General features: G+C 42.8%; 1 protein-coding gene across 5 annotated transcripts in view; it reads right to left on the reverse strand.

Annotated features, from left to right (window-relative positions):
- Window positions 1–13,496, reverse strand: part of LOC137431352 (receptor-type tyrosine-protein phosphatase N2) — a 261,049-nt gene that overhangs the window by 108,260 nt on the left and 139,293 nt on the right. For all 5 annotated transcript variants that reach the window (XR_010985252.2, XM_068122588.2, XM_068122587.2 and 2 more), the window contains exons 3-4: window positions 2,637–2,747; window positions 2,364–2,457 (exon numbers count right to left, since the gene is read on the reverse strand). Coding sequence is in view for 4 of the 5 variants with exons in the window: in XM_068122588.2 (XP_067978689.2) it covers window positions 2,364–2,457; window positions 2,637–2,747 (205 nt within the window). In the remaining variant the exon portion in view is untranslated. The remainder of the gene's footprint in view (window positions 1–2,363; window positions 2,458–2,636; window positions 2,748–13,496) is intronic.

Here is a 13,496-nt window from a genome sequence, read left to right on the forward strand (position 1 = left end):
GAGCAGGATTGAGAGAGGAAAAAGAAAGAAAGATAAGGTATAATAGAGGGCGAGGGAAGGGAAGACAAGATGACGAGTTTAAAGGATATTCAAGTGCAGTATAAAGAGAGGATAGAAAGGGAATCTATGGTGAGGGGTTAACATTCTGTCAATTGTGCACAAACATTTAGGAGATGGTTTATTGAGAGAAATATTACTACATATGATTGATGTTCTTCTTCCTCATTGCATTTAAAGAAAAAGCAAACCAAATGAAATTCCAGTTTTCCCAAGTAGACCAAATATATGACATAAATGATTGTGTACATTATGGGTCTGGGTAAACTCAACAGATATTGTACAGCCCACTCCCTTGAAAGTTGTTCTCCTCGTATCAGGTTCCATTGCACAATTCAGGTGTGACATGCGCAACCATTGTAGAGACACTGACATTTCATTAAAATTAAGATATCCTTTAAGTTGAGCTCTAAACTACATCTGCGATTCCAGTGACAGTATATTGCACCACCTTGAATGCAGGTCCGATGGTGAGGATCGATATTGTGCTGAGAAATGCATGAAGATTAAATCTTCACTTCATTTTTCACTCCACAACGATCTCATTCTATTTTAATTTCCTTCTGCCTGTATTTCCTGTTCTCCATTCATTTTTTCCCATTTCCTCAATATCTCCAAACTGAATCTTCAATTAATATAAACCGCTTCTCCCTTTAAAAGCATTTTAAAATATTTCACTTTCATTTCATTATTTCTCCATCAGGAGTAACCCACATGGTCTTATTGCTAGCAGTGTAATCACCCGATGGGCGATCTTGTTCCAAGCATGCGACACAATCCTCTGGCACACCTTTATTTGGGCGGTGTATAAGCAAATGACAGCTCCCTCAATCGCTCCGAAAAATAATTTTAAAAATTACCCGGGTTATGTGCATGAAGCAAAAACATGCCGACTGCTTATAATTGAAAACACCTCTGCCCTGGAAAGTATGGGGACAGACATAATGGACTTTAATGGATGAGGACTTGTAATATGCTCTCCCACCTGAAGGTGGCGCTGCATGATACACATTTACATAGAAAATTTTCATTCCTCCGCCCACCTCCCAAGAGGACCAGCAAAGATAAAAACCACCCCTATACACTAATTAGGGTTATGCTGATCCTATGTAGCAAGTCTGGATGTAATCAGGTCAGAACTGTAGGAGGAGTAGCACGCCAAACACACACACATACACACACACACACACACACACACACACACACACACACAACACTCCCCCCCCCCCCCCGTACACACATACACACACATACACACACACACACACACACACACACACAAACACACATATAAACAAACTGGAATGGCATTCAGTAGAGAGCATACTTCCACCAGGCTGAACAGTTTACGTTTTGTATTACACTAATAGGTCGGATCTGGATCCAGAGCTGAACCAAAATTGAAACGGCTTATTATTGTCACTTAGCCAGCTCATCCACCAAGTTTTGAAAGAAGTCATCCACAACTTTTTGAAATAGCATTCTATGTATTGTTTTTGGCCCTATCACTTAATGTTGAAGAATCACTTAAAAAAATAAAAATTCTTGTATCTGGATCCCGATTCGGATCTTCACCAAAATCGAAATGATTCGACCTTGTCACACACCCAACCTGTCCATCAGGTTTCATCCGAATCTGTCCACAACTTTTTGAGATATCGTGCTATATATATCGTTTTTTACCCTATCCCTCAATGGTGAATATCTATCTGTTTCCTACCACCTCCTTTCTGGTCTTGCACCCTCTGCCCTCTCCTTGCTTTGCTCCCCCTCACAGGTTTCTGCATGACACAAACAGTCCACCTTTAACTCCTTTTGGTGAAACTCCCAAAATCCAGAATCCCTCCTCACCTCCACTCATTTGTTTCTACTTTTCCCACCTGTGGATCTAACTTCCACATTCTCTTCAATCTCATTCTTCCCTCAACGTCTTCGAGACAGTTGTTTACAATCATCTGAGATGATCCCCAATCCAAAGCAATGATTTTGGTCTACCCCATAAACCCTCCCCCCACCCCAACCCCAAGACAACCTCCTTATAAATTTCCAGTTTTTTTCTTCCTGAGTGTTTGCTTTTCCTTCCATCTTGTCTACCCCATGCGTCCTCCTCTACCCCTCATTCCTGCCCAAACTCATTGTTGACCATTTCTCCCCTTATTTTGTCCTTCAACTTTGCTGTTGGTGTCCCTCCTCCCTCTCTATATACTCATCCTTTTGTTCTGTTGTGTCCTGATCCATTCAGTGCACGATCCTTGTACACAAAAAACAACAATATAAAAACAAGTAATATCACATAACGAACGTGCCTGAAAGATTCTGATGATCCAAGGTGACTGAGCAATCGTGCTGGTATATTCCTGGGTAAGACTAGCTCAGGAGTAGTCACCAACCACGAATGACCTGTGAACGGTGTGGTGGTACAAAAGACGGAAAATAATGAATGAGGTTCAGAGGTGCAACCAAATTTCGGATGCACACATGCACATGTCTACATTTGGCCAGCATTGCTTGAACCCAATAAGATCACATGAGCCAAGCCAAGGACTTGCATTTCACCCTGTAGGACACCTTATGCGCACCTGAGTCGGAGAGACTTGACTCCAAATTTTGAGAGCCATGCCAGGAAGGTGAGTGAAGACTGCGAACATGAGATTGGAGCTGCGTCCTCATGCACCGCCCTGTTACACCGTCTGCAACACATTGCAATAATCATGGTGCTATGGTTATACATTTATTGACGATTTCAAACAAGGAAGAAGGTATGTGAAATCTCCATGACAACATTAGTCCGAAAATAGGTTTTCTCATTCATGTTCATCCCCAAAAAGGTGTTCTCTCCAATGACGTGCGTAGATGTGCTATTACGAGCCAGCCAATTTTGTGATAAATTGAAGTGGAAACATCCCACTCAAGAAGTCATCCCGGTCAGCATCGTGTCGTGAAAAACAATATAAGCTCAAGTTCGACCAAAGATATGGTCAACTAAATAGAGAAGATTAAATTTACATATGGGGCATTCAAAAAGTTGTATGAAAGAGATACAATAATCCGAGGGAAGCATGAAAAAAATAGTCATATAATATATACTCGCACATATACAAATATATATATATATATATATATAATTTTTTTTTTTTTTAAAAGAAAGAAAGGCGCTTCCAAGCAGAAAGTAAAATTAGATCTACTTCACAAATTTGAGCACGTAAGCAAGAGCAGACCTGAGCAGTGCTATTATGAGCCAGCCAATTTTGTTTTGTGTTTATTTGCTCAAATGTGCAGAGTAGATCGAATTTTACTTTCTGGTTGGTAGTGCCTTTTTTTCTTTAAAGATGTATAATTCCAAACGCGTCCTCCCCTATATATACATACTAGCAGGAGTACTCGACGTTGCCGGGAGGGGAGGTGGAGGGGGAGGAGGCAGGAGAGGGAGGGGTGAGGAAGGGGGTTCATCACCTTTTCGTTGAATATATGCTGGTGAATGTGCCGTTCATCACATTTTTGAGTTAAGTGTGATGCCGATCAGGAAGAAGAAGAAGACTTACTACCAACTTCTTACACTTCCGGAATTGTTTGATTTATTTGTGTTCAAATGTTTGGTGATTGTTTTGCATTTATTTATGCGAATAACTGTCATATGTGTACTTGTATAGAACCGTCATTAATTTAAAAAAAGGTTTTGGCACTATTGAGCGATTATTTTCTTTAATCCAAAAAAACGAACTTTTTTTATTTCAGCAATTTGTTTGACCTAAAACACTCCCAAGCACTCACTGATGAACCTCTGAAAGTTTGACTAAGATCCGTTCAGCCATCTCTGAGAAAAATGGCGACACACAAACAAGCTCTCTTATATTAGTAGATATACATATATATATACAGTCACGTGAAAAAGTAAGTACACCCCATGTAAAGTTTTGACTTTTTCAACATATTTCAACATACAGCTACTTGATCTTCATTTCAACAATATTGATAGATAAAGGTGATATAATATAACAAATATCATGAAACATTTACATTTTGTTGTCCATTGTATAATTTAAATAAACATCAATGCAAATTTCGCATGTGGAAAAAGTAAGTACACCCTTGGCTCTAATAGGTGGTATTGCCCCTTTTGGCAGAAACAACCTCAAGTAGGCGTTTCATATAACTGTCTACGAGTCTCTGACATCGACTGGGAGAAATTTTTGCCCACTCCTCCATGCAGAATTCTTTCAGCTGTGCAATGTTTGAGGGGTTTCTTGCATGCACAGCTCGTTTCAAATCCCCCCACAACATCTCGATGGGATTTAGATCCGGGCTTTGACTTGGCCATTCCAGAACCCTCCATTTCGTTCTTTTCAGCCATTCCTTGGTGGATTTACTGGTATGTTTAGGGTCATTGTCATGTTGCAAAGTCCCCCTTTCGGTTGAGCTTCAACTTTCCGACAGATGGCCTCACATTATCCTCAAGCACCCTCTGGTACAATAAAGAATTCATAGTGGATTCTATGATGGTGAGCTGCCCAGGCCCTGATGCAGCAAAGCTGCCCCAAACCATAATATTTCCACCACCATGCTTTACAGTTGGTATCAGGTTCTTGTGGTCAAATGCTGTCTTTGGTTTTCGCCAAACATGTCTTCTGGTACTGTGGCCAAATAGCACTACCTTTGACTCATCTGTCCAGAGCACATTGTTCCAGAAGTGCTGGTCTTTGCCTCGGTGTTCATTGGCAAACTTTAGTCTTGCCCTGATGTTCTTTCTGGACAGCAAAGGTTTCCTCCTCGCACACCTCCCATGTCGATCAAATTTGTGCAGCCTCTTTCTAATGGTAGATTCGTGCACGTTGACATCAACAGTGGCAAGATCTACCTGTAGGTCCCGTGATGACATTCTGGGGTTCTTAGAGACTTCTTTCAGCATCTTGCGGTCTGCTCTCGGGCTGAAATTGTTGGGTCGGCCTGGCCTGAACAAGTTGGCAGTTGTTTGGAATGTTCTCCACTTGTAGATGAACTTGCGGACAGTCGAATGATTGATTTCAAATTGTTTGGAGATCTTTTTAAATCCCTTCCCAGACTCGTAGGCATCTACAACCTTCTTTCTGAAGGCCTCAGAGAGCTCTTTTGATCGAGGCATTGTGACGCCGCACACTTCAACAACAAAGAGCAAACCAAACTAAATGTCTGAGGTTTAAAGAAGACAGGTTCCTCCAAGATCCCCTCTAACGATGTTCTAATCATTTGCACCTGAGCTGGTGCACCTGATTCTAATTTTAGGTATTTGAAGTGGTGATAAATGTAGGGGTGTACTTACTTTTTCCACATGCGAAATTTGCATTTATGTTTATTTAAATTATACAATGGACTACAAAATGTAAATGTCTCATGATATTTGTTATATTATATCACCTTTATCTATCAATATTGTTGAAATGAAGATTAAATAGCTGTATGTTGAAATATGTTGAAAAAGTGAAAACTTTACATGGGGTGTACTTACTTTTTCACGTGACTGTGTATATATATATATATATATATATATATATATATATACACATATATATATATACAGTACATATATATATATATATATATATATATATATATATATATATATATATATATATATATATATATATATATATATATATATATATATATATATATATACATACATACATATATATATATATATATATATATATATATATATATATATATATAAACATATGTTGTTGATGTTTCAAATGCAGCCTGTGGATGCTGTTTGGATCATTTCTCCGGAACCACGTTTGTGATGCTGATGCAGTGCCCCAATTACCAACGAGCTGGTGCTCAATTTGCCGACAATAGGCCTAGAAGGATAATAGGCTCAGTCAACCACCCTGGCATTAATTCAACAATTTACCAGGATTTGAACTCAGGATACTAGGATCTCAAGCCAGCTATAATATAATGGTAGTTCCTTTCAAATATCAGAGGTATATATATATATATATATATATTTAATATATCTTGCAGGTTTGCCACATTGGTGTTGTCGACAACATCATTGACAAACCCCCACCAAAAAAAAAATCAAGGGGTTTATGTCTGGTGATTGTGGGGGCCAGGCGGTTGGTCCATCTTTGCCAATCCAGCGACTTGGAAAATCTTTCATTCGGGACGGCTTGAACGACTTAGGCCCAATGAGGGGGAGTGCCATGCTTTTGAAAAATGATATCGGGTTGCAGGTCTTCAATCTGCAAGAAGACGAATCCTTCCAACATGTTCATGTAAATTGTTGAGGTCACTGTAACCTCCGCAAAGAAAAGTTGACCCACCAAGCGGACAAGGAGAAAGGCCACACCACACATTGACCTTTGGACTGTCGCGTATGTGTTCAACTACCACGTGGGAGTTTTCAGAAGCCCACATCCTCACAATGTGCCTGTTGACCTTCCCTGATGCAAGCTTCGTCTGTGAGCATGACCTTTTTCAGGTAATCTTCATCATCCTCTGTGTGACTGAGCATTTCCAAGGCAAATTCTTTGTGTTTGGCTTCGTCATTTGGTTTGAGTTCCTGTAGAATCTGCACCTTATTGGCATAAAGCTTCAGTCTTTTATGCAAAATCCTGTGTCCAGTGGTGGTTGGTAGTCCCAGTTCTGTGGATGCCTGTCGGATTGATTTTCTGGGACTTTGTTTAATGATTCATGGACTGTTCAACGTCTGACTGCACTTGTTCTTGGTCGACCGGTACTTTTCTGTTTCTGACAACTTCCAGTCTTTTTAAACCTTTTGTACCACTCTCTGATACTCGTCCACGATGGCGGATTCCTTCCTATACCTTGTATAGAAATTATGCTGACACTTGCATGTCGGATCTTGTCTCGATGAACCATACGACGCACTGAGCTTTCTCCTGGGGAATCGCCATTTTATTTTACATTAAACCACCAGACGTAAAAATGAAGACAACTTTACGGGTTTCTGTGTCATAAAACAAAGGTATCGTTGTATTTTTTTTTTTTGTATACAAGATCGAGGCTCATGTAAGGGCGAACATCAATCACAAAAAAAACAAAACGGACACACAAAACATACAATAAAAGGAGCGGGAGACAAGATGGGGAGAGAGAGGGAAGCACACAAGTACAACAGCAGAGAACAGGGACATCGGAAGATCTGTGGGAGGTAGAGGGCTTGGGGGAAGGAGGCATGGGAACGGGGGTAGGGGGGTTAGGGGTAATGCGTATCATTTGTGGTACTAAATATATTGTCCAGGTGTTTTTGGAACACCCTGTATTCAGTCGCTGAACGCTGAATCCTCTCTAACCTGCTTGAGTGACAAATGATGACATGAAACAATAGCCTCATGACAGAAACGTCCTGTACAAGCTGATGCATTTTCTCTAACATACTTGACAATGAATGGAAGCATTGCCATGACATGCACTAATAGAAGAAACATGTCACTTTGATGTGAAATGGAAGGATAACGACTTGGGAACAGTCTGTCATGGAAAACGAGAATTGATTCCGCAAGTGGTTATAAAATCCAATGCTGTTCACGTTTGTCAAAGCATCCAAAAGGTTGGGATTCACACCTAATCAACAGTTTAAATCAATGGAAGAAACAGTTAATGAAATATCCTGAAGCTTACATTTTCACAGCACTCAATTATACCAACCAGTGAACCCCAAACTGTCTGCTCTTACATCACACATACACGTTTGTAAGCGATGTCACAGCTGGAACAGGTCAGACAAGCGCATGCACCAACGTATTCAGTTACATAATTGATATTGTTTACACTTGGACTTGGATCTGACACGGGTGGAACGAAATGTGCAGAATGAGTGCCGGAGATATCGCAAGATGAATGATTATCATGCAATGGCTGTAAACCCTTACTAGAACGTCATAAAAGGCAGTGATGGGTGAAGAGGGAGGGCAATATGGAGGGGCACAAAAGCCTGCGGGAAAGGAGTTCAAAAAGGGTACAGGGGAAAAAAAATAGGAAATATGAAACTCCAACTCAAGTCATGAACTGTACTTAATACGTCCTATTCCCAGTGTTTGTGGGAATCGTGCTTCAATGGAAGGATTACCGACGGATCAGAACTTCTGCTCGAAGCACACCATGCTGCAGGCACATCCAAAGCCAGCTAAACCATTCCTATTCACATGAAGTCCATGAGGGAGGATTAGATGTGAAAAATCGCTGGAGCTGAAGTCCCGTGAAGAGCAGATGTTACACGCAGCTGCTCAAAGGTGTCGGTAGCTGACACAGGGTTTACGGATTAATATTTAATGGTAGACCTCTGCACGGTGGTAGTCATGGCGACAGGCGTGGGTGGACATGGTGTAAAGAGGAGAGAGGGGGGTAGCAGCGAAGTGGGTGTTGCGTGCTTGGCCGATGCCTTCAATGGGGAAGGTGTGGGCGTGTGCGGGGAAGGAGAGAAGAGTCGGAAATGGAGGAGGATGTTAGTGGAGGAGGCTGTGGTGAGCTTTCATTATCTGGGTAATGCATTTCGTGGAGCGTGACACAGTAACCAAGGAAACCGCAATGAAAAAAAGAAAAAAAACACAGAAATGGCACGCGTCACTGGCACATATTGTCCGTGGGGCAGGAGGGGCAAGTGGAGTGGTTCGGCCGTGTAAGGAGGTCAGAGGTCAGTGAGGAGGCAAGAATGATAGGGGGTGGGTGGATGTTATTAATAGCTCTGGATTGTAGCATGGGGTCTTGGTCCCTCGTGAGATTTGTGGCATGGCCTCAGGACAGTCAGTTTGGGCAAGCAGCCCAGAGAAACAGGACGGGGATAATCACATGGCAAAGCCTTCTGCAAGCCCAGGGAAGAGGCACAGAGGCCACGGGGTGGTGGGAAAAGCAGGATGGGAAGGTGGGAAGTAGAAATAGGAGATAAATATGCTACAGCAAAATAAGAAATCACGATGGTGGAGTAAGAAATATAAATTGATAAATGAATGTGGCTCTTCTACTGCTTAAAGGGTCAGTGTAATAAAAAATAATTGAGGATGTTATTCATTTCAACTCAAAATTCAATAAAACCTCCATTTAGAAAATGATGACGTACATACAACCTTTAGGGGGCATTGAAGCAGTCACAAATGAGGAATAGTAGTACAAAGAATCCTACATTCAACCCAAACAGGACGCAACACGAAATGCGACCAGAATCATGACCTCGTCGATCTATTCCAGAAAAATGCATAGCAATTGCATATTTAAAGGCTGCCATTAAAATATATACTTATTATATATTAATGGAATAATTGAAGTCGTTTTATATAAATATGACCTCCAAATGGAAAGAGCTGCCCTCTCTAAGATTGCATTTCTGGGTGATGGGATCAATGGTGACCTGAGCTGAAAATAAACAGGCGAGGTGAATCTAGTCCAGTCTGGAGCCTTCCATTTACTATCCAAATTGGGGGAGGGAGAGCTATATCGAGGAAAGTAAATTAGAGCAAATAGAAGGAAAGGGAGAAAATATTGGAGATGGGTTATTGGGCCTATTTGGTGCTCCTGTCCCACCTCTTGCTATACGATCCTATATGATTTGCATCTACCCAATAATTTGCCCGTTGTCTCTTAACGTCCTTGCTCTTCATGTAAAATACTGGGATGTCTTCTCATTTTGAATAACATCAAAATACCACCTGCCACCACGTCTTGCAAAAGATGGTTTCTTGTACCTTATGCAAGAAGAGGAGAACTATGGAATTAATTGACATAAAAACAATATGTCAGATTGTCAGGATAGCTCTGTGTTTATCTCTGCACTGCCTGGCATGGGTTTGATCCCCTATTTGCACTTCTTGTGGATGCTGATGATGTCATTGGAAAAATTGGGTTTTGGGGCCGATGCCAGAGGAAAAGAAAATCGGAATTCCATGTTTGGGAAGAGCTCGGGTTTAACGGCTTCATGGAGATCTTTCCTGCTCTGTAGCAGCCGGAGCAGCCCGTACATCCCAACTCTCAAATTGGATTATCCGTTATAATATTAGCTACAATTTATTTTTCATCAACTACTGTTGATCTCCTAAGGGGTTGGTAGGATATCGTCCAGAAGTCATAGCTGTCTGGAATATAGACTGTCATTCTGGTGTTTCGCAGGTAGAGCGATGGATGCATCGAGTGCACCAGGTGTCAGATGGACATTAACCTGGAGACCCTTCTGTCGGCATTGGTTGCCGGTGGATGTTAAATATCAATTGACGCCTTTCACGAAAAGTAGGCAATTGTCACCAGCATCCTGTCCAAATTCCAAATTCCTGCCCTCAGTGCCACTTTCCAAGGAAATGGTGAACTGATCCACTCAGTGTAATCATTTCCATTAGACTGTTTCAATAGCATGGGATCTATCTGTCGGAACCAACGGTGTCGTCTTGATGTAAAATGCCACTCATTTTTGCCCGAATCCAGGAAGGACTTTCGCTGTGTTGTTCGCTGTATAGTGAACAGCCCTGCATTATTGTGAGAATAAAACAAAAGTGAAAATGAGATTTGGGATAGTGTGAAAACAGGGATTCTCACAATTTTGGTCTCACAATTCTCACAAGGTCTCACAATTTTGCGATCTTCTATCCCATTATTCCATTGAAATTGCACGTAAAGGCGATTATCCATATTTCTCACACAACGGGGTGTGTCTGCAGTTATTGCTTTTCACACTCTGTTGCGAGTTTCATAAAGTACTTATGCACTGTGAAGTCACAATTTATTTTGCTCTGCTCACCCCCATCAGGGTTCTTTTCCATATTGCTGGATGTTCCAGAAGGCTACTTGGTCGTCCTGTCAGTCCCTTGTGGCAACAATAATGTCCAAAACTGTTCTGTGGCTGTTTGTCAGTACTGTGCCATAGGAAGGCATGAGATGTGATTGAAGCTTTAAAACCCCTGGAATCATTTGTACTTACTACACTGACAAAAGAATATCCCGTAATCCTGCCAACTTCCTGATATCCTCATTCCTATTCCTTTCTACTTCTGAAATATCTGAGAAAATCACAATCGGTCCTCTCAGTATCTGCATCTCTGTCATCTGAATCAAACGCTCCTGATGAAATGGGCTCCTGATAAGATTTGAACAATGAAATGGCAAGATATTTAGCCTATGCTCGCGGTTATCCATCGGCTCCGAATGAACCACACTTTCCCTCCACTTCATAATCCCCTCTTTCAGCATCCCCTCTCTTTCAAAGCTTCATGCCCCCCTTCCCCCTTTCTGCTTGCCCCTTTACCCAACCCTCTCAATGCTTCCCCCTCACCCCACCACCTAAAAGCTCCTTCCTCACCCCACCCACCCAAACATTCCACCTTAACCGTGGAACTGTTCACACCTGTTCTGTAACTGTTCCCACCCTTCCCAGTCGAACCCAACTGCTCCTGGACTCTGTGTCCTTCTCTCCTGACAAGGTGGAGGAGTTTTTGTCTAACCTCGACTCTGATTCTGCAACTGGACCAGACGGCATCAGCCCACGGGTCCTAAAATCCTGCTCTGCTGCTCTATCTCACCCTCTCTCTGTCCTTTTCACCCTCTCTTTTGCTCAAGGTCATCTGCCAGCACCCTGGAAATCAGCAAACAACACCGCTTTACACAAAAAATGTGCAAAAACAGATCCTTGCAACTATAGCCCAATCAGCCTGCTCCCAATTATCAGCAAAGTCATGGAATCCATCATTGCTTCGGATATGAAATCTTTCCTCTTCTCCAACGGCTTGATCTCTGATCATCAATTTGGTTTCAGACCAGGTCATTCTAACCTGGATATGTTGCTTCTGCTGTCTCAACAATGGATGGAGGTCCTCAATGCCAAACAGGATATCAGATCTGTCTCCCTTGAGATATTATGTGCCTTCGATACGGTCTGGCACCCAACTCTGCTCACCAAACTTTCCTCCTATGGTATCCATGGAAATCTCCATGCATGGCTTGCGGACTTCCTCTCTGGTCGTAGTCAACGTGTGGCCCTGAATGGATTTCTCTCAACTCCCCTTCCTGTTCAGGCTGGAGTTCCCCAAGGCAGTGTTCTGGGCCCTGTGCTTTTTCTGGTCTTTATCAATGATCTCTCCGACTCTCTGGAAAATCCTCTCTATCTCTTTGCTGATGACTCCACTCTCTGCCGCTCCATTCCTCTGCCCTCAGATCGGCAGTCTGCAGCCTCCTCACTTTCTGAAGACTTGGACAAAATCACAGACTGGTCAAACAAGTGGAACATGTCTTTCAATCCTGACAAATCTCACACTCTAACTATGCCTCTCCGAAAAGATCGACTGGACAACCCTCCCATCTACTTTCTCAACAATCCTCTCCAAGAAGTTCTGTCGCTCAAGCTTTTGGGTCTCACTATCTGCCATGATCTTTCTTGGGAAAACCACATTTCCAAGCTGGCCTCCAAAGCCAGTCGCCGACTGGGCATCCTCCGTCGTGCGAAGTCCTTCCTCGGCACACCTGAGCTCCTCACCACATACAAGGCTTTCATCCACAGCTCAATGGAATACTGTTCTCCCCTATGTGCCGGTGCTCCTGCCTCACACCTAGCTCGGCTTCACGCTGTCGAAACCAAAGCTTTCAGAATTATTGGAATCTCCTGCGATGAAGCTATCTCTGAGGGCCTTTCACTCACTCACCGCAGGCAGGTAGGTGGTCTTTCTGTCTTCTACCGACTCCTCTCCGGCCTTGCACCCCCAGCTCTCTCTGTGCTCTGTCCCCCAAATATTCCTACAGGTCGCACAAGATCTGCCAGCAACCCTCTGATGGTTAAACTGCCGAAATCTCGGCTCTCTGCTCACCTTCATCCTTTCATTCCTCTTTTCTCCCACCTCTGGAACAAACTCCCTCACTCCCTTCAATCCCACTCCTCCCTCCAGGTCTTTAAAACAGCTGTTCACCACCATCTCTTATCTTCCCCCATCCAAAACCTTGATCTTTTCTACCCCCGCTAATTTACCCAAGATCCACTTTTTTGAAATACCAACTTCTTTCCTGGAAGTCCTGGCAGTGTCCATATGTTTTATACCTCTCCCACCCCCCCAATGCCCTCTCCCTCTCACAGATCTCTCGATGTCTCCATGTCTCTCGGTCCCTGCTCTCAAAATAATGTTGTGTTTGTGTCCTTCCTCCTCTCTCCCCATCTTGTCTACCGCTCCCGATGTTATATGTTTTACGTGTCGGTTTGTCTTTCTGTGTGATTAATGTTCGCTCTTTCACGAGCCTCGATCTTGTATACAAAAAAAAAAAAAAAAAACGTGCCTCCTAAAACCCCACACCTCACCCTGCCCTGGGGAAGCCTCTACCCTTCCCCCTTCCCCTCCCCCCCCCCCCCGGCCAATCCTGCACGATCCCAAAACATCCGCCACTGTCACCAACTGTGTGCACCTCACATATCCGAGGTCTCCACTCCAACCTGACAGATCTCTCAATCCTGGATGCTGCTGATAAACCAAACC

Source organism: Myxine glutinosa, chromosome 7 (genome assembly GCF_964187855.1).
Source record: "Myxine glutinosa chromosome 7, kmMyxGlut1.1, whole genome shotgun sequence".
Lineage (NCBI taxonomy): Eukaryota > Metazoa > Chordata > Myxini > Myxiniformes > Myxinidae > Myxine > Myxine glutinosa.